Source organism: Oncorhynchus masou, chromosome 29 (assembly GCF_036934945.1).
Source record: "Oncorhynchus masou masou isolate Uvic2021 chromosome 29, UVic_Omas_1.1, whole genome shotgun sequence".
Lineage (NCBI taxonomy): Eukaryota > Metazoa > Chordata > Actinopteri > Salmoniformes > Salmonidae > Oncorhynchus > Oncorhynchus masou.
This window is the reverse complement of record NC_088240.1, coordinates 63,200,776-63,227,601: the sequence shown is the minus strand read 5'-3', so window position 1 is coordinate 63,227,601 and position 26,826 is coordinate 63,200,776. Positions and strand designations below refer to the sequence as shown.

The window sequence follows — 26,826 nt, the reverse complement described above, 5'->3', positions numbered from 1 at the left end:
ACAGGGATGCTGGCCCCATGTTGACAATGCTTCCCACAGTTGTGTCAAGTTGGCTGGATGTCCTTTGGTTGGTGGACCGTTCTTGATACACACAGGAAGCTGTTGAGTATTCAAAAAAGAAGCAGCTTTGCAGTTCTTGACACACTCAAGCTGGTGCACCTGGCACCTACTACCATATCCCATTCAAAGGCACTTCAAAAATAATGTCTCGCCCATTCACAAAAAGTAGGGGACTGACTACAGGAAGTAGGAAGTACTTTCATACCGTAATCTCTTTCATTTGGACCAGACAAGATGCATATATCCATAACGTTTAGACACTGTCAGGCTGGCTCACAGAACTGTGGCTAACTGTTAAATGTCGCCTATGTACTCATTTGTATCGAATTGGGGTTTCTTAATTTCTCATTCAGGAATTCATTCTCAACCCTCAAACCTACTATGATGATCATGAGTACTGGATTGGCCTGACTGACATAGCAGAAGACATTCAATGGCTTTGGGTTGATGGACGTAATCAGAATCTGACTGATGTGTAAGGACATTCCAATCAGTATAAATACAACAAAGAAGCATGTTGAAATACAACAACTCTCCACCAAGGGCTGGATTCAATCGGTACCATCGAAGGTTTCCATTGTAGCTCGATTGAAATTTAAAATCAGTGTTCCCACGTTCGCAGACTGCATTCACGGTAAACGCTGCATGCCGGACCAATCAGAAACCATTACCTTCAAATCTTAACGTGGATCTTCCTCGACAGATTGAATTCAGCCCTAAATCATTATTTTATTCAGTTGTTTTTTCATTCATTGTATTCTTTTCATAGGTTTTGGAAGCATCAACCTGTGGGGTCATGATTGTGCTTTAACTAACCCAAACAATGCACCTTCGGCTAATTGGAATGCTGAATCATATGGTCAGGGTAAATTGAGCCACGTTCACAGTCAAAGATCTATTGTAAAAGGTATATAAAAAATAAACACTCATTTGTGTAGGGCTTTCATAGGTTCCGCTTTTAATAAAATCACTGTTTTATAAACAATGTAATACTTCTAAAACAGCAGCTTTAATTGGCACTTGTACTTCATCACACAAAGTAGTAAGGAAAGTTTATTGAGCAAAGAAAATACATTACTGTGCTCATACATAGCAACCTCATGATGTTGATATCACATTGTTTAAAACATCCATGTTGAGAATATGAACAATACAAGACCACCATACAAGAAGCTGTATAAAAACACTAGTTGACGACTAAAGATATATTTTCTTAATAGTCTGTAGTTGAATCTTTCCATACAAATAAATATGTTGACAAGAAACAAAACATCCTTTTTGCATGGTGTTGCAATAAGCATTAATTAAAAATATACCTCATTTCATTCGATGGTTTCATGTGTCTATAAGATGTATTAGAGCGCTGACCCAAATCCCTGACCTGTTTCCTTTCCAACAAGGCAACCACGAGTCCTCATCAAAGTGGTTCCTGTTGTTTAGCTTTCTTCTTTTTCTTTTTTAGAGGTATGGAGTCCAATACATCGTGCAAACTGTCCTCTACGGTCTGCTTGACCGCTTTGCATTTATTTTTTTACCTTTTATTTTAGGTTCCTCCTCCACTGTTCTCTCTATTGCTCCATCCCGTTTCTTTTTCTTTTTTGGAGGGGTGTCCGCCACAGTTTCTGATTGGTTGGTTTCTCTATCTGTAGAGTGTTCCATCTCCTCAGCCACCTTTTTGTTCTTGGAGGACTTCTTCTTCTTGGTAGTAGTGTAGGAGTCCGTCTGTTGCCGAGTGGCACCTTCTCCCTCCGAAGCGTCTTCACAGCCTCCTCCGCCTTCACTCTCTATAGAAATGATATCAGTTTCACACACCTCTCCATTTAGATGACAGCTCTCGCCCTCTTCCAACACCTTCCTCTGTTTTGAACGTTTCCTCTTGGTTGGCTGAGCATTGTCTGCTGTATTATCTTCCACAGACGTTAGTTCCTCCTCTACAGGAACCACTGTCACCTCCCCAGTGTTCTCCTTTAAACTTTCCTTCTTTTTCACCTTTATTTTCATGTTGGTACTTCTGAAGACAACAGCAGAATCAGCGTTCTCTTCAGCCACATTCTCACAGGTATCCTCTGAGTGATTCTTCCTCTTTTTCTTTTTGGTCTTCTTCCCCGGGGTCTCATGGGTCAGTTCATCCTCAGGGATATGGGCAGCTGGCTGGGTAGTGACGCTACCTGGTGTTGCAGCCGCTAGTTGGTTTTTCTTGCCATACTTTGCCATGAACTCTTGCTCCTGCTGCTCCAGTCTGGCTAGCTTGGCACTCATGGTAAGGCCGTGTCTGGCTCCTCTGTTGCGAACAGGAATAGGGACAAACAATGTTTAGCTTCCTAATTAAGACCAGGTTCAAGCCCTTCACCAACAGCATGCACCAAGATAGAACACACATTCATGTGATTTGTTTATGGTTTATTACAAAAGTATTGGTGACAAGCAACTTACTTGTGGGCGGTGCGTCCTCCACAAGCCTTCACCAGGTCAGCGTCTGATAGCCTATACAAAGGGAGAGGGAAACAGCATTTATTATTTAAACTGTGAGTACATAAAACCACTGTCATTAACAATGTATGGGTTTAATCTTCACATTGACATGAAAACAAATAACCTTCACAAACTGATATCAATCCCTGTATGTTGGTGGATGGTATTGGGCAGCGAGGTTCTTACTTGGTGGTGCTGGAGAGGTCCAGTCTCTGGTCCTCATCATCAGAGCTGCTGCTGCTGTCATCTGTACTGGAGGACTTCTGCTCTGGCTGCTCTAGTCCTGCCAGGAGGGTGGCAGACTAGGAGGAAGAGAAATAAAACCGTTCCAGTCCATCCAGTCTGCGTAAGTGCAGTATCTTTCTGTACTATCAAGAGCGCTCATTGGCACAGATATGGGTGTGTTCCATTTGGATTTGTTTTTCTGTACCTTCACAAAGCATCCATAAAGTTTGTCTCTTCCCAACATGGCTTTCGTTGGCTTCTTGTTGGAGATCATTCCTACCTCTTCCTCCTCCACCAACTTCTTTACCTGCACACCATTCTAAAACAGAAAGGTGGAGATGTAGCCTAGGCCCAATGTAAGTGTGTGAATGTGTGTGGCCTAGTGGTAAAATAATCTTTCATTTCACCCCCCTCTGAGAACTTACCTCGCCAGATTCCACTTCCAGGCTAGAAGATGCTTTGTTGAAGACATGGTCCCACCAATGGAAGGTGAACTGCTCCCCTTGACGATGTCCCACTCCTCCCTTGTCACATTTCACTTTGACTTTGATAGCCTCAGATATACCATTCTCCTGCCGACCAAGACCTTTACCTGTGAACAGTGAGGGGTCTTCTATTAGTGGTAGACTAAGAACATTAGATCTAGTTACCATTCATAACACCACAGAATTAGTTACAACTGCAACTACTACTATTAGGGACATCAAACATTCAGGCTGCTGCACAGACACTACGGAGGCTCTAGTCTAGAGCACCCGGTAAATTTTTTTTTTTACACTCTATATCGTTAAATTAGTGAGAAATAGATGGCATTGTTGCAATAGTTTGTGAGTAGGCAACATAGACAATCATGTTAAATTGACATGTTTAATTATTTTGCCATATTGAATATAGCGCTAATTTCACTAATGTGGACAGTTTGTTACTACCTTACTCACAAGCTTGCATTTTCAAACCATAACATTTTGTGGAATTACATATCCTTTAACCTCAGATTGGTGATGTTAGTATAAAATAATATAGTCATCACGATGACATAAGATTTATTGCTCAAAACAGATCAATATCTTTGGTTTTGGACCGTTGATTGTCACACATGCTGGGATGTGTAGAACACGGCGTCAATGAAATGGCACAAAAAAGTTGGGTCGGCCTCTCGGGTGGCGCAGTGGTTTAGAGCACTGCAACGCTAGCTGTGCCACCAGAGACTCTGGGTTCGCGCCTAGGTTCTGTCGCAGCCGACCACGACCGGGAGGTCCGTGGGGTGATGCACAATTGGCCTAGCGTCGTCCGGGTTAGGGAGGGTTTGGCCCGGAAGGGATATCCTTGTCTCATCGCGCACCAGCGACTCCTGTGGCGGGCCGGGTGCAGTGCATGCTAACCAAGGTTGCCAGGTGTACGGTGTTTCCTCCGACACATTGGTGCAGCTTCCGGGTTGCGCTGTGTTAGGAAGCAGTGCGGCTTGGTTGGGTTGTGATTCGGAGGACGCATGACTTTCGACCTTCGTCTCTCCCGAGCCCGTACGGGAGTTGTAGCGATGAGCCAGCATCATTTAACACAAGTTTCAGGAATACAAATTGAACTTTCAACATTCATTTCCAATGGTATTGTACTTAAATCAGGTAAAAACTGCCGAATGAGTCCAAAAACATGTTCTGATGGATTTAAATCACGAAAAACTGGTTTGCCCTGCCTACTAATGTAATTTACAAGCAAGTTCAAGCTGGCATATGTATAACGTTACACTTGATATATAAACTCCTGCCTGTAATCTTAAAATGTTCATTAGCTAGCATACTGCCCATCATTAAATGACTATACTGTTACTAAATACCTTTCTGAAAATCTAACATGAACTTTACCTTGTTCCCAGCCATGACGCAGTAGCTGTTGCTCTGCAAACTTCAGTCCACGGCTCTTTTCCTGAACAGTTTCTGCCATTTTTTCTAAAGAAATGAACATGTTAGCTAGCTAACGTTAGCTATATTACACTGCATTTGACAGGTCTTCAGTATCAGATGTCAATATTTATGTATTAGATAGTTGAACAGTAATGCACAAAGACTTTTAAAATTCTGTTTTAAAAGTCCGCAAAAAAAGACTGCTCAGTCAAAGTTCAGTTTGGGTTTAGCTAACAAGCTAGCTAGTTAGTTTTAAGAGAACATTTACACTTCAATGCAAGTCATTGCTGTGCTAATAAGGGCTGGCTATAAAATCATAAACAGGGGTAATAGTACTAATAATTTTACCTCATCTGGTTATCTCGACTCACATTGTTGTTCAAAAGCGATAAGTAAAAACGTTTTCACAGTTCGACTGGAACCATGAGGTAAATTCAGCAAGCTGACACAGCACCGGAAAAGACTACGCTTCTTATTCTTCTTCGATAAGGTTTAACGGCGGTTGGCATCCAATAAATGTTGCATTACCGCCACCTACTAGACTGGAGTATAACTCCCTTATACTTTGCTTGTAAATACAAAATATTTTTTTAAATCACCAAATACCCTACCATCTATCTAACCCTACACTCACCACCCTATTCCACTATTTAAATATATCTAGGCCTACCTAGATATAGGTAGGCCTAGTCACCATCACACAACACACCCTGTAACTCTTCTGACTTTAAGTCTCATACACCCAAATACCTCTCTGTAGCGTCCACCACAACCTTAATTTTCTGTATTACAGTTGAAAACCATTGCTATAAATGCAAAAAATCCAATCTTACTGAAGCATACAGTAACAGTCGAAAGTTTGGACACACCTACTCATTCAAGGGTTTTTATTTTTACTATTCTCTACATCATAGAATAATAGTGAAGAAATCAAAACTCTGAAATTACACATATGGAATCATGTAGTAACCAAAAGAGTGTTAAACAAATCCAAATATATTTTATATTTGAGATTCTTCAAAGTAGCCACCCTTTGCCTTGACAACTTTGCACACCCTTGGCATTCTCTCAACCAGCTTCACCTGGAATGCTTTTTCAACAGTCTTGAAGGAGTTACCACATACGCTGAGCACTTGTTGGCTGCTTTTTCTTCACTCTGCGGTCCAACTCATCCCAAACCATCTCAATTGGGTTGAGGTTGGGTGATTGTGGAGGCCAGGTCATCTGATGCAGCACTCTATCACTCTTGTTATTTGTGGTCAAATAGCCCTTACATAGCCTGGAGGTATGTTGGGTCATTGTTCTGTTGAAAAACAAATGATAGTCCCACTAAGCGCAAACCAGATGGGATTGAGTATCACTGCAGAATGCTGTGGTAGCCATGCTGGTTAAGTGTGCCTTGAATTCTAAATAAATCACTGACAATGTCACCAGCAAAGCACCCCAACACCATCACACCTCCTCCGTGCTTCACGGTGGGAACCACACATGCAGAGATCATTTGTTCACCTAGTCTGTGTCTAACAAAAATACGGCTGTTGGAACCAAAAATCTAAAATTTAGACTCATCAGACCAAAGGACAGATTTCCACCAGTCTAATGTCCATTGCTCATGTTTATTGGCCCAAGCAAGTCCTTTCTTATTATTGGTATCCTTTAGAAGTGGTTTCTTGCATCAATTCGACCATGAAGGCCTGTTTCATGCAGTCTCCTTTGAACAGTTGATGTTGAGATGTGTCTGTTACAAGAACTTTGTGAAGCATTTATTTGGGCTGCAATCTCTGAGGTGCAGTTAACTCTAATGAATTTATCCTCTGCAGCAGAGGTAACTTTGGGTCTTTCTTTCCTGTGGCAGTCCTCACGAGTGCCAGTTTCATCATAGTGCTAGATGGTTTTTGCAACTGCACTTGAAGAAACTGGAATTTTCCCGGATTGACTGACCATGACTTAAAGTAATAATGAACTGTTGTTTCACTTTGCTTATTTGAGCTGTTCTTGCCATAATATGGACTTGGTCTTTTACCAAATAGGGCTATCTTCTGTATACCAGCCCAACCTTGTCACAACACAACTAATTGACTCAAACGCATTAAAGGAGGAAATAAATTCCACAAAATAGCTTTTAACAAGGCAAACCTGTTAATTGAAACGCATTCCAGATGACTACCTCATGAAGCTGGTTGAGAGAATGCCAAGATTGTGAAAAGCTGTCATCAAGGTAATGAGTGGCTATTTTGAAGAATCTCAAATATATTTGGATTAGTTTGACACTTTTTTGATTACTACATGATTCCATATGTGTTATTTCATAGTGTTGATGTCTTCACTATTATTCTACAATGTAGAAAATAGTAAAAAATAAAATAAAAAACTGGAATGAGTAGGTGTATCCAAACTGGTACTGTATATCACTTGTTGGCCTATCCCTATGTACTGGTACAGATCTACTACAGTACTCACACCACTCCTCTCACAGTCCCTCCCCCTTGACCCATCTTCCTCTACTTTCTTCACTTGAAAGTACTACTTTAGAAGTTTTTCGGGGTATCTGTACTTTACTTTACTATTTTTGACAACTTTTACTTCACTACATTCCTAAAGAAAATAATGTACTTTTTACTCCATACATTTTCCTTGACACCCAAAAGTACTCGTAACATTTTGAATGCTTAGCAGGACAGGAACATTGTCTAATTGACACACTTATCAAGAGAACATCCCTGGTCACCCTACTGCCTCTGATCTGGCGGACTCACTAAACACACATGCTTCGTCTGTAAATTATGTCAGTGTTGGAGTGTGTCGCTGGCTATCCGTACATTAAAATAACAAGAAAATGGTGCCGCCTGGTTTGCTTAATATAAGGAATTTGACATTTTAATTTACCTTTTGATACAAATGTACATTTTAGCAATTACATTTACTTTTGATACTTAAGTATATTTAAAACCAAATACTTTTGGACTTTTACCCAAGTAGTATTTTACTGGATAACTTTCACTTTTACTTGAGTCATTTTCTATTAAGGTATCTTTACTTTTCTCAAGTTTGACAATTTGATACTTTTTCCACCACTCCACATATCCCTACTTTCCCCAATGCTTTTTTACGTTTCTTAAACAGAAGCAAACTGAACGAAACGGGGAGGGACCTAGTGGAATTTGTCCAATTGTAACTCTCGTTGGTGGCACCTTAATTGGGGAGGACGGTCTCGTGGTAATGGTTGGAGTGGAATTAGTGGAATGGTATCAAATACATCAAACACATGGTTTCCATGTGTTTGATGCCATTGTATTTACTTCCTTCCAGACATTATTATGAGCCATCCTTCCCTCAGCAGTCTCCACTGGTTTGGACAAATGATTACACCCCAGACGAGCACAATCAGCAACGTTCTGAACTTGTTTTCAGTTTTAGTTGATTAGAAGTGGTTTTGAATTTGCAAATAATCCTTAATTAATAAATGTTGTACATGCGAGCCAAACTGAACATTGCCATTGTCATTCCAATACCACCCCTTACCCAATACATACGTGAAAGTCGCAGAAGGCTGTTGAGGAAAGGATGGATCATAATAACGGCTGGAATGGACCTAATGTAATGGCATGAAATACATGGAAACCATGTGTTTGATACCATTCCACCTATTCTGCTCCAATCAAGGTACCACAAACCTCCTGTGTTGAAACTACAGTCATTTGAAACAAATGTGCCCTATATCTTTCCAATAGTGGACTCTTGATTAGCCTGTCACAGTTCTGACAGTTGGCCTACCTGCCCCCTTGTTCTTGCAAACCTGCCTCCTAGGGTCCCAATGGATAATCCCCATGTTGGGGCCCCAGAGAAAATTGCATTGTGATAACGTTTTCATCAACAGCTGTTTCCCCAACCTTTCCAACTTATACCCATCCTGTTTGTAACATTTTTACACGTTTCTTATAATTATGGAGCCTATGGGAAGCTATCGAAACATTGTAATTGTTTTACTTATCATGCTTTGAAAATGTCAATGATTCATAATCAATATTGTATTTTATCACAATATGTTTATATTTTAAAGCAGCAGCTTGCCACATGAGTAAAGCTTTCATAATCCACCAGGGGTCATATTAGATAGAGAGAGAGCAATCTGCAAATCAACAGATGGGCCAGGGTCAAGGGTCAAGCACATCTTTACATAATATGTAATTAGTCTTATTCCACGATTTTCTGCAGCTCAATTGATTTTAACTTTGCTTTTGAGTTTGTGTAGAGACATAGGCTACAGTTCCATTCTAACTGCGTCCCCAGGCTCAATTAGCGCATGGCAGGCAGGTGGACATGATTAGGTCCATCATACAGGAGTCCAGTCAGGCTTTGTCTCAGATGACCCTGGTAGGGCACTCTAGCCTACAGGAAACCATTTTATGTTTTCTGTGGGCTCTTGGTTTCCTCGTGACAAGGATGTGTGTGCCATTAACCCACCATGCAGTGCTGTTTATCTGTGTAAACACTCAGCAGGCAGGAAAAACACACGTCCTGAAGTCCCCAGTTATCATCACCAGCCTACTGTTTACCAGGAAACTCTTCTCTTGCTGCTTTACAGTCCCTATAAACCACCCAGACACACAGTTATCACAGCAGTCACAATATATATTGTAAGCCAGAAATACCCAATGTCAATAAAACGTGTGTCCGGTGCCTGGAGTGTGTGTGTGTGTGTGTGGGGGGGGGGGGGGGGATGATGTGCAGCATGCATATTAACATTTTTCAACAGGAGTACATAAATGACTAAGCCTATACAACACCAGGCCTACTATGTTGAATTATTGGTTCTGTTTTAGAGATGCTTTCATCAAACATTGCATCTACATGATGTCACTGATGCACTAGGTATGTCTACCTACACTGAGGGCCTAATCTAGCATGCAATGAGTTCTTCTGTTTTCCATCAAGTAGTCATTGCCGATTGGTCCTTATTTCTTACAATCTGAGCCACAAATTCCTGACCATATCTCCCTATCCACTTCTTCAGATCTTAAACTAGGCTACTGTAATGAATATCGATCATGTATGACAAAGAGTTGATAAAAACGTGCACTTTGACGTCATCACCTATTAGTTCAATCCCACTTAAACTGTATCAACCATATACTTCAGGCCTCCGACAAGATAATACATCAATTTGGCAATTTAGTTTTTGTTTATTGTGAAAAGTCAAATTGTAATCAAATGTTTACTATTCTATAATTATATCTCTCACTCTCCCCCCTCCCTCTCTCTCAATCTCTCTCTCGTTCTTCTTTCCTGTTAATTTTTCAATTCGCTACTTGCCTCTCCTCTCACAATCCACAATCTACGACTAACAGACCCTCCCCCCGATGGATGCGGCAGAAACCAATGCACTGAAATTGTGAAGTTATACAACTGCTCTTTCTTCACTGACTATTTCTGGAAATCATTTTCCACCGCTGGAAATTTGTTATAATATCGTGAGGTAGTTTACTTGGAGATTTTTCGTTGCATAAATAGACTATCGCCGCAAATACAGTGGATTAACAATAAATGCTTTTCACCCAGGTGAGTGCAGAAAACGTATGCGTTTAGAAAACAAACGATAAAGTCTCTATTGTAAAATGATTATGCCTGATTATTCGCAGATTATTCAAACTGTAACGGCCATATTTAGATCTGTATGTTTTTTTATTTGATTCTCTCCAAAACTGTTGTCTTGCTCTTTTCTCTGAAGTACAGCACATACAGTAGTACATCCCGACATGCCTGCATATTACCATATATATCAGTAGATAGAAAATAACACGTGAATACTGAACATTTGTATTTGGAATGCTGTTTTTGTGAGTATTTCTTGTAATGAGTGTTTTCTGGGGCATAGCCATATCCTAAATCTTCATAACTAAACTGGGTCAATTCATATTTTTCTAGAAGGATTAGTCTACAGTCTTGATATGCAAAGCATGATCTGGCTATCGTAGAGTGCCATCTTAATGTGTATTGTTTGTTCAGGCTTGCAGTTGTTTAGGTTTAGGGTTCAAGTCGTTTCAAAGATGCTTCCACTTGCCTGCCCCCCCCCCACCCCCCCACCCCCCTCCATCTGAAGTCAGGAGGACTGCAAAATGTCATCCACGCAAAAGTGCCTCACTCATGTGAACCTCAACCTGCATATTGTTACAAATATATAACGTTCTTCATCTTTATTACTGATGTTCATTTTCATCACATCGAGTATAGTAACTGTAATTATATTAGCAATAAAGAATATAGGTGCATTCATGTTACTGTATCTTAACTAGGCCTAGGTGTTTGTTTTTTCAAGACTTACTCTTAAATATCTAGGTACGGTATAATGACTGTAATGACAAAACAGTAGAACTCAACTCATAATACAGATGTGGGCTAGAACACACTCATTTCTGGGCCTCCAGATTGGTTTACTGACTAGTCATAACTAGGACAGCTCTTGTCTAAGGCTGCTGTCCTGCTATCTGTGACACACAAACCTTTGATGTGCAGGCAGTATGTCCTCCATTAGAGAATGTAGAGCAGAGGAAGTCAGTGGGAGTAGGTCGGTTGGGAGTAGGTCTGCTGTTGTTTCCTTACGCCAAACGGCCAGCCTCCGCCTCCGCCTCCGCCTCCTCCTCTGTTGTCTTTTCATTTTATTAAGCACCTCTTGGGTATTCCAAGATCTTAATTGACCTGGAGGCCTACGTTGTGGCAAGGCAAGATTCATGACTAATGGCAACGAAACGTGGGGATGAGGTGGCTGTCACCTCTAGCAGTGTGCGACACATTGTGACACGGTCTGAGTGACTGAGTCAACTTTCAACACTTCAAGTTGAAAACATACCAAATGGGACAATCATAGTGAGTCCTCTGGTGGATCTGACACACCCAGTGGTTTTCATATCTATGTGTAGCACATTTCCTCTTTGGATGACACATATACTCTTTCTATGGCTATTTCTTATTGTTTTAAAGGTAAGGTATATGTCTGTTTTCACCCAGCTTTACCTTAGGACTGCAAACTGGTCTAAAATCCTCTAGTGCAGTACCGAAAGAGAACTTGCGAATGGAGGCTCTTGGGAGAACCTGGTGCTGTTGCACATAGAAACAGTTTTGCACTCAACACCTGGAAAGGAAAGATAGGATATGTGATTTACACAGTAAGCCGCTGCCACCTGGACCTGACAGCATCTAAACTCCCATCTACTGTGCTCTCCAAGACAGCTCACCAAAATCCTCAGGAAAACACATTGATATCCTTCTGTAGTCAGCTGACCTCTTTACCAAAGTAGATACCCACTGGGCACAGATGTCAATTCAACATCTATTCCAAGTTAGTTCAATGTAATTTAATTGAAATAATGTGGAAACATCATTAATTCAACCAGCGTGTGCCCAGTGGGTAAATCGAGATTCCGTGTGGATTTTTCTGTGTAATGTCCATACATACTGCTCTGCACATCTACAGTACACCTCTTGGATATGTGTCTGTTCGTCTACAGACTGTTACTGCCATCAGTGAGTACTGAATGCAGATTTGGGGATCTCTTTTCTGTCTGTGGTCTAACTACAGATTCCTCTCTTAAACCAAACAGCTGGAGTTTCTCCATTGCTCTCCTCTGACTGGCCTTCTACGACCGTCTGTTTCTCCATCCACGAGGTGAAGTATGGAGGTCTGGTGAGCTATCTGATATGTTTTGGTTTGGGATGACACTGGCCAGACACACCAGAGCCGAGGTAGAAATAGAACGAGTAGAGATGAGGTAAATGTAGTTACAGTATATTAGCTTCATGTTCATTTTGTCTTCCAAATGGCAGACACCCTCTGTTTATAAAGGTTTATTGTAACACCACATAGTACACTGGGTCTCTATGGGTTTTCTTATGAAAGCCATGGCTTTTCATGAAAGGTTTATACCAGGTCACAGACAATTTGTGTGTTTTTATTGAGTTTAGATCGTAGTTGTGGATCCTTGCTTGTTTTCTATCCAAACATGTCACTTTATGGACTCAGAACATTGTTTATATAGAAGGTGGATTAATGGTTATACTTTTCAGAGGGTGTGAGAGGTTCTTACAAGGTTTTTTGACATCGTAGTCTGGCAAATGTAATGTTGTCAAATCTACAAAGCAATCTCCCTCCCAATTGATAAACCTAGGGATTTTTTCCCCAGCCAAAGTGATTGTCAATATTAAAATTAATACTTGAATGATGTGATGATTGGTCAATCTCGTCTTTTCAGTCTTTTGTGCAGATAAATCATCGTAATGGAAAACAGCAAAGAGCAATGGCACGTTCAAAAGAAGGTGACAGAGATGTAATATTCCTGCCACATGCTTGTATAAGTCTCTCAACCCCATATGCTCTGCAGCCGTGCAGATCATTTGGAGCATATACGACTGCAGCTATGCGAGACGTGGGTTTGGACCGGTTCTGCTGTGGGACATGGCCAGTTACTATAGGCTCGGGCTCAAGTAAACCTTCATAGAGAACAACTGGTTTGGATGGAGGATCGAGGGGGAGGGGACTTGAAGGGGTTAATGGAGTGACCACAAAGTACTTTCACTGTGATAAGTGTCTTTGGAGCTGCTTGTGTTGATGGTTGTTTGGATGGGTGGGTGAAGTTGGGTAGGGAGGGGGCTATTGTGGAGGCGTGTTGGAGACATGTGTAATTAAGATTTGGGGTCCTGTTCTGGTGCCTCTCGTTTCATGCGGTGTTTATAGAGGAAGGCTGTAACAAACAGAAACCTGAGCTGTAAGAGGGAGGAAATGTATCCCCTTTAATGTCTCATTGCTTTCTCAGGCCGTCTTGAGAAAATGGTTGTGTTTTTTCCACTCTTCGTTGCTTTCAGCAGCTGGTGTGAGGTCATTTATGTAAATGAAGCAAGAGCCATTTATATTCTCAACTGTTGGACAAGATGTCATATTTACAATATAATGTGAATTCTGAATGTTAAAATAAAGAACTGTTATGTCATGCTTGGCACCCCAGTGACATGTATTGGTAGAGCCCCACTTGATGTTTTTCCCAGTTCCCGACCTACAGCCAAACCAGTCGTCCACCAGCTGTGTGGAGCAGTGATTCCATGGCTCTCCATCATGCGTTTTATGAGATCCCCTCCCCTCACAAACATTTCCATTATTCAGGTTAGGTAATAAAAGGGAGAGTTAGTCACAGAGTAATGCAGAATGAGAGAGTATCCCTCGTCAACATCATAGTTATTCAAAACAACAGTCTATGTTAGCATCCCAATGGACTTGCTCTTGGAAACTCTGAGTACAGCAATGCCAGGATGGGTATGATGGTGTTGGTAGAGGATCGTTTTTATTTTACCCGCCAGAATCCCTCCTCAGTTGTGTTTACTTGTCAGAGGAAGGGAAGGTTGGGATGCAGACCTGGGTTTACAGGCAAGATGTTTCCTATCCGCTTCCTATTGTTTGTCCTAGTTCTGTCTCCCTGCGCTCCACAGCGATGAGCGAGGGGAAGAGCTAGGAGAATGTGGACTTGTGGGGGTTTGGGAGACTGGGATGTTTTAACTTAGTTTTCTTTTTGCATCATGGCAGATAAACAGAGAAGTAAACTATCAAAATAAAGAAAGTTGCACACTCTGTGTATAATCTCCCAGCAATTTAATGGGTATTTACCATTGTTTTGGCATCACCGTGCCTCCCTCGGGGTCCTTCCTCACCATGAGGAAGGCACAGGGATGCCGAAATGTTGGTAAATACCCATTAAATTGCTGGGAGATTATACATGGACTGTGCGACTTTCTTTATTTTGATAGTTTATAGTTTATTCGCCGTTAGTCAGCATCTCCCCACAAACTATTATTCTGCGTGTGCGCCAGCTCATGTTTTTTATCAGATAAACAGAGAAGAACAAACAAACTATTTGGGTCAAGAGACAGCTTGGCCCCTGTGTTTTATAAGAAGTGAGCGAGCACATGAGTTAGTCGAGTCAATATTGAGCCATCTTTTTTTAAATGGTAGAATGACCCATATGATCAAGATGACCCCATTTAAAGGATGCTTTTGGAGTAGTGCTGAAGGAAAGGAAGAAGCATTAACACTTACTTTTACAGTGTGTTAACTACAAGGAAATGACTGACTACCTACTCGCAGCTATAGCAATTTATAGTTATTAGTTGTGAGGCTACCATTAGAGAACGGCGAATTTCCACTCCAACTTATTATTTTATCAACTTTTTTAAATTTTTACCTCAGTTCAGATCTCTAGTTCCTACTTTGCACACAGAAAAATAAAATGTTACTTTCATTTGCCATTTCCTTGATTGGCGAAGATCATACCCAAAGAGGAAGGGATGCTCCTGGCCCCTCTCCTTCCTCGCCTGCCCCCCGTGTTATTTGCCCAGGACGTCCTGTGTGGTGGCGGTGGTGTGCATCTGGCCCTTGTCTCCAGTTGCCCCCTGCCTTCCTGTTCTGTCGAGCAGACCTGCAGGTGTGACACAAAACATTTGTTTTACCATATCTTTACATTTGGCCTGCATAACGCCCACATGGCTGCCACCTATAGGTCTCAAAATAGGTTACAGCACCACTGCTGTGAACGCACAGTCGCAAAGACAAAGCATAGGAACATTTTTAAGGGTTCACCTTCAGGGTAGCACACGTGGCTCAAGTTCTAAAGTGAGGAAAAAAAAACGAGTTTGGTCTTTAACTTCCAAATGCTCAGAACCAGGCCCATCTGGAAAGGGAGATATTTTGGTTCTGTGAAGAAAAAGCTGCGATAAAGGATCACATTAATAAGGAGCAGATTTCCTCCTTGCCCTCCAAAGGCAGCGCACTGAAGGCCAGAGGCAGGCCAGTAAATCAATTGGGTTTAACTGAGAGGAATTTACTGGCCCAGACTGAACTTCCTGGAAAAATAGAGGTAGTAGAGATAGAGAAAGAAAGAGACAAATACCTTATGATACACATCCCCCTCTTAGTTCTACCCCTGGTTACTGTCCTATTGAGTTATTTCTGCTAGCATGTCACAGAACCTTTCTAATGTGCAGTCATTCAGCCATAATTCAGAGGGACGAGTCTCTAGATGCACATCTGCCTGCACGTGTTTAGGTCTATGTTTCTTCATGCACGTGTTTAGGTCTATGTTTCTTCATGCATTGTGCATAATGACCTAACCACATACCCTGCAGGCTTTTTACATTTAGGGAGGTACATGAGGTAAATAAATGCCCAGATGGGACACCATTATTACTCCCCAAACAGGAAATGATGCCCAGAACTCATCCTGTAAATTTAAAGAAGATGAACAACAACAACAACAACAACAACACCAGAGAAAAGATATACCAACAGCTACACAAATGGGTTCACCTCGAGCCTATCTCACTGACTGCAAATAAACTGGCTAGCTAGTTACATTAGAAGGGTTGTCTTAATCGAAAGCAGATGCTGCATGGTCGTAGTCTGTTATCGTAATTTGCTCTCAGTTTCATAGAACTGTGAAGTAAAAAACAATGTAAAGGCCCAGTGCAGTCAAAATTCAGTTTTCCCTGTGTTTTGTATCATATAATACAACAGCTGATGAAACTAACACTGTAAAAGTATGAACAAATGTGAGCTGGTTGAAAATACAATAAACACAGGTCCTTATAATCAGCAGATTTGAATGGGAGGGAGTTTTGGTGTTCCATGGTGACATGGGGTAAATTGGTTAATAGACGAATAACAAACAGCGTTCCAAACCACTCTGCCAATAACAGCTAGTTTTTAGTTTTTCCCTTCCCACTCAGACCATTCCCAGAAAGTCCTAGCAATTGTTTTACTTGAGAGATATATTTTTTTGCTAAAATGCCATTTTTGCCCATTTGAATGGAAATCTATTCCAGTAAGGTACTTAATTGTTACCAAGAAATGTGATATTGATATAAAAACGGCTTCATTGGGCATTTAAAGCAAATGCCATGGCATGAAATGTCTAGTGCTGGAACCATGTGTTATTGAAGAAGACCCTGAATCAGATACTCAACCACGGGATACTGAAGGATCGGTGTATGAATGTACATGTTACACTAAATGTGGAAAATCTTTGTTTATTCCTTGGGTTGTCTTTAGTCTTTCTAAATGTTTTGCATTGTACCGAAACCTATATATTAGGAATGATCATGCCTGTATTGGAGAAATACTTCAACTAAGGTATACTGTAACATCCAAATCTGTGTTACTGTAACCTATCAGGACCGTTGTGGGTCCTGTTGAGACCATGGTTCCGTTAGTCTTCGTGTTAGCCAAGGCAGAGGGGGTTTGACACCACACCCTGCCGCTGGAGAGGGGACTGCAGCTAACATCTGGGACTACAGTAGTACGCAATATGCATGGGATTCAGCCAAGGGAAAGAGGATAAGTGGCTAGAGATGGAAAGTGTGAGTGCACACGCTTGTTGTGGGGGAGGGCATGTGAGGCCTCAATGAAGTCACTGTAGGTCTCTGTATGTGCCCGTCTGTGTTTATGTGGATGTGTGACGGAAGTTTTTTTTAGATGACCAGGCAATTTTTGCTGTCCACATCAGTTCAGCATTTCCTTTTGTTGGAGTACATTCTGCTTGGCTGTTTCCCTTAGTGAGAAAATACAGAACAAAACATTATTGGAATACTGTACTAGTGCTGCTCTACGGCCGATGATTAATTGGGTACTGATTGACAGACTGCAAAATTGAGGAAGTACGAGAGGCAGAGAGTGTTTTTGAATTTGCCACCGTCAGTGTAGCAGATCCAGATGTGCACAGTGCACAGACTACAGTGTGGTCACAAAACAGGCATGGCTTTTCTAGACTTGGATGATCATAAGGAGGAGGATTGATTTCGTAAACAAAAGTGCCTATAGAAAACCAAATGTCATTTGAGGACCATAGAAGAAGGTCAAGATAACATTATTACTCTCTTTTGGTCTTTTTATCTTTTGACATAAAGGTTGAAATAGTGGCCAGTTGATGAACTTAGACACAAGTGCTGTTGTCAGTTGTTAGTCTTTGGTCAAAGTGTTTAGCTGTTTTTTTTTTGTATTCTGATGGTCCACTAAAGATTTAAAATGCTTGTGACCTCTTGGCCTTGTTGTGTATGTTGGAAGAACCCAGAGGAAAACAAACATGGAGGAAAAGCTGAGTTTTATGTCTGGTAGTGTCATGAGAAAATATGCCGAGGACGATACACATCATCTAGAATAATTCGTTCCCACAATACTCTGGGCCGCTGAAAAGGACAGAGAAGTTGAGTGAAAGTGACAGCATGAAGGAAAAGAGCATGGAGAACAAAATCATGATTGAGGAAATTAGATTGACGTTGTGGTGGAAATGATGGAAAAATAGATACGATGTGGGACAGACTGGTAGAGGACATTTTCGAGGAATATTGAAAGACTGCAATCTGCAGTGTCTAGCTCAAATTGGTGGTGGTCATGGTAGCTATATTATTGTCGTCACTTGCTATCCATCCAGTGCGTTTGTGTAAGTACGCTAAGCTGTTCTTTGTCTGTGCTTGACGTCCGGCCTTGTGCGACGGTCACTTGTGTTTAGAAAGTACCATACACATTCTTTATGATGAAGTCCACTTTTGTTCATAGAATTACGTACATTTACGTGTGAAGTGTGACATCATGAGGAGGGTGACTGGTGTCTTGAGTTTATAACCCCTCTTTCTTGTACACAAACAACCTTGACACCTTACAGACTCATATCTCTTCACTGTCACGCGCCACGGCCCTTTTCTAACTTTCATCCAATGACTTGGACGAGCATCATGATCATGGCATCATGTGTGAAGTGATTCAAGGGGTAGTATAACAATAGAATTGTGGGGTCCAGGGCAGCACAGGGTGACTCACAGAGACCTTCAGACTATAGAGAACTTCCTGTTGTAGTGCCACCACCCTATTGTAGTAGGAGAGGTGATTTCACTACAGGGTATGACAGGAAGAGCAAAGGAAGGGGTAGTTCTGAACAAACAAGCTTCTGATGATGATTCATACTACAACACCAGAACAATCAACATTCCTGTGAATGTTTCAATGGTCATGGTTATCAGGATGTCTAGAAAGTCATAACACAAATTGTGTAATTGTGAAATTCTCAAATGATGTAGTCATTTATCGTTTCAATATTCAAGACCTGTATGTCAGGATGTTACAGTATTTATTGAGGATAATTATGGTAAATATTAATCTACAGCTGAGGATTCGGTTATAATGATGTGTTACGACTTCTATGAATGGTGAGTGGAGGAGTCAAGTGCAGAAAGCAGGTCATTCCGTACGTGGATATTTTATTCCAAAGACAGTGGAGACACGGACATGCGAAACACAAGGGCGCATGAAATAACCCGTCCAAAATACAAAGGACTAAAACTGTCCGGAAAAATATAGATCTCACTAATACACCAAAACCAAATAACAGAGAACAAGCCCGCACAAATACCCAGCGGGCCTAGTGCCCTTAAATAGCCTACAAACAAACACTAACTCAAAACTGGTGTACCCAATTAAACCCAATAAACAGAAACAAACTGAAAGGGAATCGATGGCAGCCAATAGGCCGGCGACGACGACCGCCGAGCGCTGCCCGATCAGGAAGAGGCACCATCTTCTGCGAGATTCGTGACAGTACCCCCCCCGATGTGCGGCTCCCGCAGCGCGCCGACCCCGGGCTCGAGGACGACCCAAGGGGACGAGGCGCAGGGCGATCCGGCTGGAGGCGGTGGAAATCCCTCAAGAGGGAAGGATCTAAAATGTCTCTCCCAGGTACCCAGCACCTCTCCTCCGGACCGTACCCCTCCCAGTCCACGAGGTTCTGCAGGCCCCTCACCCGGCGTCTCGAGTCCAGAATAGCTCGTACTGTGCACGCTGGGGACCCCTTGATGTCCAGAGGGGGTGGGGGGACCTCCAGTACCTCACCGTCCTGTAGGGGACCAGCTACCACCGGCCTGAGGAGAGACACATGAAACGAGGGGTTAATGCGATAATAAGAGGGAAGTTGCAATCTAAAACACACCTCGTTTATTCTCCTCAGGACTTTAAATGGCCCCACACACTGCGGCCCCAGCTTCCGGCAGGGCAGGCGGAGGGGCAGGTTTCGGGTCAAGAGCCAGACCCTGTCCCCTGGTGCGAACACCGGGGCCTCACTGCGGTGGCGGTCAGCGTTTCTCTTTTGCCGTTCACTGGCCTGCCTGAGAGAATCCTGGACTGCCCGCCAGGTCTCTCTAGAGCGCTGTACCCACTCCTCCACCGCAGGAGCTTCGGTCTGACTCTGATGCCACGGAGCCAGGACCGGCTGGTAGCCCAGTACGCATTCGAATGGCGACATATTCGTGGATGAATGACGAAGTGAGGTCTGGGCCAACACTGCCCACGGGAAGTACCTCGCCCATTCTCCTGGCCGGTCCTGGCAGTACGACCTCAGAAACCTACCCACTTCCTGGTTTACTCTCTCCACCTGCCCATTATTTTCGGGGTGATAACCAGAGGTAAGGCTGACCGAGACCCCCAGAACTGGGGACCCCGATCAGATACGATGTCCTCTGGAAACCCATAGTGCCGGAAGACGTGGGTAAATAGAGCCTCTGCAGTCTGTAGGGCCGTAGGGAGACCAGGCAATGGGAATCGATGGCAGCTAATAGGCCCGAACAGGAAGAGGCACCATCTTAGGAGAGATTTGTGACATGATGGTGGTTATAGGATTAGTGGATTGTTCTTTTATACCAACTAAACTGTACTAAACAGCTTGTCTCCAGCATGGAGGTACATTCACTATGAAAGCTCACTGTACACGCATGTGGTCTCTAGAATAATACCACTCGATTCTATGGTAATTACATATCCAGAATCCTGAACTGTTGCTGGAGCCATCTCTGCGATGGTCTCACAATAATGCTAATGGTGTAGTCTTTCGACCGTGTTCTTGCTGTGTGCGTTTACAATCAAGCCTGTGTTTTCTGGTTATGGTTTGTGGAAAGTCTCTTTTTTTTATAACAAGAAGCGTATGTGTCTCCGCACACATTATGATCCCCAGGACATTACGGCACATATAATTACTGCTCTGTATGGTCATGTCCCTCCAAAACCTCAGCCAGGGCCTCCATTTTAGGTTTTCCACCATTTCATATAGTTAAGCTTGCATAAAAAATACTATTAAGACCCTAAACTATGCTTTTTAATCTGAGGTGTGTGTTTTGGGGTGTACTGTACATGTACATATGTTTGTGTTTTTATTCTGGCTAGAGTACTCCGGAGTGTTTGTGTTTGTGAGGCCACCTACACTTTCCCTGACCGACGAAACCACAGTCACTCTGCCTGTGGTTATGGTCTGGAGTGTGCCGGCCCTAGAGGTAGTTTACACTGTGTGGCTAGCTGGTTGCAGATGAGAACACACAAGCCCTCACTGTGGAGCGACGCAACTTGGAGAGAGAGGCCTCAACTTGGCCAAACGCCCAACACAAAAAGAGAGAATGTGTTCCCAGAGTGTCAGTGCAACACGTTTCAGTTGGCCAGGCATTCATACCGACCTTATCATATGGATATATTAGGTCTGAATGACCATGCATGAACTAGCTTCAAGTATTACCTTAACAACACCATAAGGCATATATTCCATGGCTGACTGTTCGGCCATGTGTAGAGCTCATGTTGATGTTCTCATAAAGCCCAAAACAACAGCATTACCATGGTACCCTTATCAACTCTACCTCCGTTATCTATTTCAGTCTGTTCAGTGTCACCCTATTGACAGTGCCTATGACATAAGCTTCCTACACCAGAACCACATGACCAACATCACAGGGATAGAGTCTAACATATCCACCCCAACTCTGGTTTATCAGACTGCTAGAGCTTCTCTCTAGGAGTAGAGGAAAAGGTGTGACCATCATGTAGACCCCTGGAGGTTGGGGACCCCCACATAGCATATGTTAGCAAAATATGTACCCTGCATGCCTGTTCGGTAATCTGTCCCTGATCACACACAGGCCCTGGACCACAAAAGAATAGGGTGCGTGTTCCTCATTTCCCCCAGATAGCATATGATAGCAAAATGTGTAGAATTGCTGTAAATTAGCTGTAAATCTGCAAAATGTTCTCCCAGACTCATGACAAAATGTGTAGAATAGTATTATAAATCTGCACATTTTTCTCTCTGAACCATGGCTCATTTCCCCTGGAGGACGGTGGCCCGGGGCCCCAAATGCGGTAGTCCGGCCCTGTGTGTTAGGCAGAAGAAGAGAAGAGGTGTGAGGTAATAGAGTTGACATACAGACATACTGAAGGTTATTTTTTATTTTTCCATAGCAACTACCCTGATTTAACGAAGCGTTAGAGAAGTGTTTTATGACTCAAACCGTAGCATAGATTGGCAGACACCATTAAGCGTACAGCATGTCACTGTATTGAAGAGGCTGTTGCTGAGAAGGGTTGTGTTGAATCGAGTTCAAAATGTTGACCGCATCAAACAGATTCCCTGAGGTTCAATAACATTTTTAAAGAAACAGACATCCAAAAGTGATATATCAAAAGTTAAAAACAGGTCAAGTTCAATAAATTACTTTTCGTCTTTTATTTTTTTTACATAAAAGTTGAACTTGTGGCCAGTTGATAAACTTTGACCAGGGATGGGCAACTTTGATTAGGGTGGGGGCCATCAAAAATCTGAACTCAATGTGAGGGGTTGCAGTGGCTCGCGGTTCTGCGTACCCACATCCATACTCACATGTGCAGTCAGAGACAGCCCTAGCCTTTTGGGGGCCCTAAGTGACATTTTGTTGGGGCCCTAAGTGAAATTTTTTGCCCTAGGGTGGAGACAAATGTTTGCAGTTTTTAATATAATATCAGAGTGAGAGTGACTAATACCATCAATGAGGGCTCCCCGGGTCTGTAATTCGACCATGATTACTACTAGTTTAGATAACTGGCTAGACTAATTTACCAATCTAATAGTTTTTAGATGACATGGGCTAAATGAGTGACTGTCAGTGACTGACTGACATCAAATGATGCGCGCCAAAATCGAAACGTGGTGATTTCTACGATTCTACTCACTCTCAACAGTAAGTTGAGACCCCGACTGAGTTTAAAATATATATTTTTTTAGGTTGGTCCATGGGCCTACAAAAACGGGCCTCTAGTTACCCATCCCTGACTTAGACACAAGTGCTTTTGTCAGTTGTTAATCATTGGTCATCAAAGTGTTTAGCTTTGGTTGTTTTTGTTTTCTGATGGTCCACTAAAGATTTCAAAGGCTTGTGACCTCTCGGCCTTGTTGTGTATGTGTAAAAGCTGAGTGTAGGGCCTCCCGGGTAGCGCAGTGGTTAAGGGCGCTGGGTTCGCGCCCAGGCTCTGTCGTAACCGGCCGCGACCAGGAGGTCCGTGGGGCGACGCACAATTGGCATAGCGTCGTCCGGGTTAGGGAGGGATTGTTCGGTAGAGATATCCTTGTCTCACCGCGCACCAGCGACTCCTGTGGCGGGCCGGGCGCAGTGCGTGCTAACCAAGGTTGCCAGGTGCACGGTGTTTCCTCCGACACATTGGTGCGGCTGGCTTCCGGGTTGGATGGCGCTGTGTTAAGAAGCAGTGCGGCTTGGTTGGGTATTGGAGGACGCATGACTTTCAACCTTCTTCTCTCCCGAGACCGTACGGGAGTTGTAGCGATGAGACAAGATAGGAGCTACTAAAACAATTGGATTCCACGAAATTGGGGAGAAAAAGGGGTAAAATAAAGAAAGAAAGAACAACAAAAAAGAAGCTGAGTGTTATGTCTGGTAGTGTCATGAGAAGATCAGCCGAGGACGATACACATCATCTAGAATAATTCACTCAAGTAGAGGTTCCCACAATAATTGGATCCCAAAGCAAGACAGAAGTTGAGTTAAAGAGCCAACATGAATAAAATAAGAAAAGAGCATGAAGTACAACATTATGATTGAGGAAATTAGACATAGGGATGACATACAATTGACATGGGGACCATTTGATTTGTTTTTCCATAGCAACTACCCTGATTTATCGAAGTATTAGAGAGATGTTCTATGACTCAAACCCTAGCATAGATTGGCAGACACCATTAAGCATACAGTGCCTTGCGAAAGTATTCGGCCCCCTTGAACATTGCGACCTTTTGCCACATTTCAGGCTTCAAACATAAAGATATAAAACTGTATTTTTTGTGAAGAATCAACAACAAGTGGGACACAATCATGAAGTGGAACGACATTAATTGGATATTTCAAACTTTTTTAACAAATCAAAAACTGAAAAATTGGGCGTGCAAAATTATTCAGCCCCCTTAAGTTAATAATTTGTAGCGCTACCTTTTGCTGCGATTACAGCTGTAAGTCGCTTGGGGTATGTCTCTATCAGTTTTGCACATCGAGAGACTGAAATTTTTTCCCATTCCTCCTTGCAAAACAGCTCGAGCTCAGTGAGGTTGGATAGAGAGCATTTGTGAACAGCAGTTTTCAGTTCTTTCCACAGATTCTCGATTGGATTCAGGTCTGGACTTTGACTTGGCCATTCTAACACCTGGATATGTTTATTTTTTAACCATTCCATTGTAGATTTTGCTTTATGTTTTGGATCATTGTCTTGTTGGAAGACAAATCTCCGTCCCAGTCTCAGGTCTTTGCAGACTCCATCATGTTTTCTTCCACAATGGTCCTGTATTTGGCTCCATCCATCTTCCCATCAATTTTAACCATCTTCCCTGTCCCTGCTGAAGAAAAGCAGGCCCAAACCATGATGCTGCCACCACCATGTTTGACAGTGGGGATGGTGTGTTCAGGGTGATGAGCTGTGTTGCTTTTACGCCAAACATAACGCTTTGCATTGTTGCCAAAAAGTTCAATTTTGGTTTCATCTGACCAGAGCACCTTCTTCCACATGTTTGGTGTGTCTCCCAGGTGGCTTGTGGCAAACTTTATACAACACTTTTTATGGATATCTTTAAGAAATGGCTTTCTTCTTGCCACTCTTCCATAAAGGCCAGATTTGTGCAATATACGACTGATTGTTGTCCTATGGAAAGAGTCTCCCACCTCAGCTTTAGATATCTGCAGTTCATCTAGAGTGATCATGGGCCTCTTGGCTGCATCTCTGATCAGTCTTCTCCTTGTGTGAGCTGAAAGTTTAGAGGGACGGCCAGGTCTTGGTAGATTTGCAGTGGTCTGATACTCCTTCCATTTCAATATTATCGCTTGCACAGTGCTCCTTGGGATGTTTAAAGCTTGGGAAATCTTTTTGTATCCAAATCCGGCTTGTTGATTCTTCACAAAAAAATACAGTTTTATATCTTTATGTTTGAAGCCTGAAATGTGGCAAAAGGTCGCAAAGTTCAAGGGGGCCGAATACTTTCGCAAGGCACTGTATGTCACTGAATTGAAGAGGTTGTGTTGAATCGCATCCAAAATGTTTACGTCTGTGCTTTTCCATGAACATTCAGTAAAAAGAAAGCATCAAACAGATCTGCTGAGTCACAATAACACATTTAACTTGTCTGCAAACGGAAGACAAAAGAAGCAGACACCCAAAAGTTAAAGGTGTCTTTTTTTTCTCAGGTCAAAGGTCAAAGTTCAAGAACTCATAGTTCATTCGCATGAATCTTACAGAAGACAGCACACCCTGCAGCTCCAAGCACACTCAGCAAAATACAGCCTTCCGAGAAGTAACTCTCCAAATGACGAACCCCTCCTCTTTCTCTCCATATCATCCCGTTGTCACGCAAATCCTACGACAGCCATCAACAGCATATGAGCTGCCAAGACTTCCACTCAGAATGTTCCAGTGTGTGGGGGATGAGACTTGTGGTGCGGTACCACCCTTAATGTACAAAGCCTCACTGTAAACACCCGCAAAATGTGTCATGTTCAAGAAACAATAAAAGATGTTATGGATAAATCTAAGAAATTTACCAAATCAACAGTTACACACCACATATATTTCTGATTTGCAAAAAAAACATTCATGTTTCTGAAAGTATGAATTTGAAAGATTGGGTGTGGGGTGGTGTGTAGTTGTTCCATCAAGTTCCTATTCTCCCAAAGGGTTGTTGATGGTGCCTACTCCCTTTGCCCCCACACCCATCCATCCAACATGTGGCATTACAGCGTCTAGGGAGTGTGTGCCAGCCTAGCTGTGGTCGAATGAGCCAAATCTCTCATGCGCACCATGAAGAAATCCCAGATGCAAAGGATTATGGGTTTTAAATCCAGTTTACAGTAACTGTGTTTTAATGGAGGGTAGAGGGGCTGAGGGCTAATGCTGCAGAGTCTGGGCTATAGGCTGTGGTTAGAGTGACACATCAAGCTCTCCATTTTATTCACTCCAGCTGGCAATCCTTGTCAAATTGAGAGCACTTTTATGGATTTGTTATTCTTAAAGTTCATATGTAAATTGATGACACAAAGTCTAAAGCTTGAAATGGTTATATTTTTCGAAAAAGGCTCTTGATATCACTAATCAGGGGAATTGATCATCAGAATCGTTCAGCCAGTTATATCGTGTTGACAAGTTTTGGTTGTTACGTTACCTAAGTGATATGCATTGAAAATCATATACCTGTATGATTTAGCTGATGCTTTTTTAAATCACATTTTCTGAATAATGTTCAACTACAATCTATCATGAAAACAGTGCAGCTGGTGACATTGACCTTTGATTGGTTGTTGTTACCTTGTAAATATCATAGAATCATATATAGGAGTTGGTTGTTGTATGGATATTGACCTCATTACAAAGGGGTCGATGCTTAACCCATCGTTTTTGCGCAGTGCAGACGTGGCGAATGCAATACTGAAGTGAGTAAACTGTTTTCCTGTGTTGTTTTTCTCTATTTGGCTTCAATAATTTGGAACATTTGTACATTTAGAAATGATATTCATATTATTGATCATGTAACACTATTATAGCATTTTACACTGCCAGGAGATTCCCAGGAGAAACTTTGAGAAATTACTGTGAACTTGAGACTTCATATTGTGTAGCTTAGTGTCTTAGTCTGGTTTAGATATTGCACCCCTCTACATGAAAATCAAGTTGTCCTTGGCATCCCCTCTGTCTTTCTCTCTGTCTTTCTCTCTCTCTCTGTCTTTCTCTCTCTCTCTATCTTTCTCTCTCTCTCTCTCTCTCTCTCTCTCTCTCTCTCTCTCTGTCTCTGTCTCTGTCTCTGTC

General features: G+C 42.3%; 2 protein-coding genes across 5 annotated transcripts in view; one reads left to right on the top strand and one right to left on the bottom strand.

Annotated features, from left to right (window-relative positions):
• Positions 1-989: 989 nt before the first annotated feature.
• On the bottom strand, positions 990-5,142 carry gpatch4 (G patch domain containing 4). The gene is given in 8 exon segments (XM_064945646.1): positions 990-1,587; positions 1,590-2,341; positions 2,494-2,544; positions 2,719-2,834; positions 2,963-3,076; positions 3,183-3,349; positions 4,620-4,703; positions 5,007-5,142. Coding segments are annotated over 7 exon segments (1,389 nt in total). The 5' UTR covers positions 4,699-4,703; positions 5,007-5,142; the 3' UTR covers positions 990-1,477.
• A 4,842-nt stretch (positions 5,143-9,984) lies between these two features.
• LOC135520239 (platelet endothelial aggregation receptor 1-like) overlaps positions 9,985-26,826 on the top strand; it is a 39,686-nt gene continuing 22,844 nt past the window's right edge. For 2 of the 4 annotated variants that reach the window (XM_064945642.1, XM_064945641.1), the window contains exons 1-2: positions 9,985-10,217; positions 12,257-12,321. In XM_064945642.1, the coding sequence (XP_064801714.1) occupies positions 10,203-10,217; positions 12,257-12,321 (80 nt within the window). In that variant the 5' untranslated portion in view covers positions 9,985-10,202. Of the gene's footprint in view, positions 10,218-12,256; positions 12,340-26,826 lie in introns of those variants that run through there. The other 2 variants (XM_064945644.1, XM_064945643.1) reach the window with 2 other exon arrangements.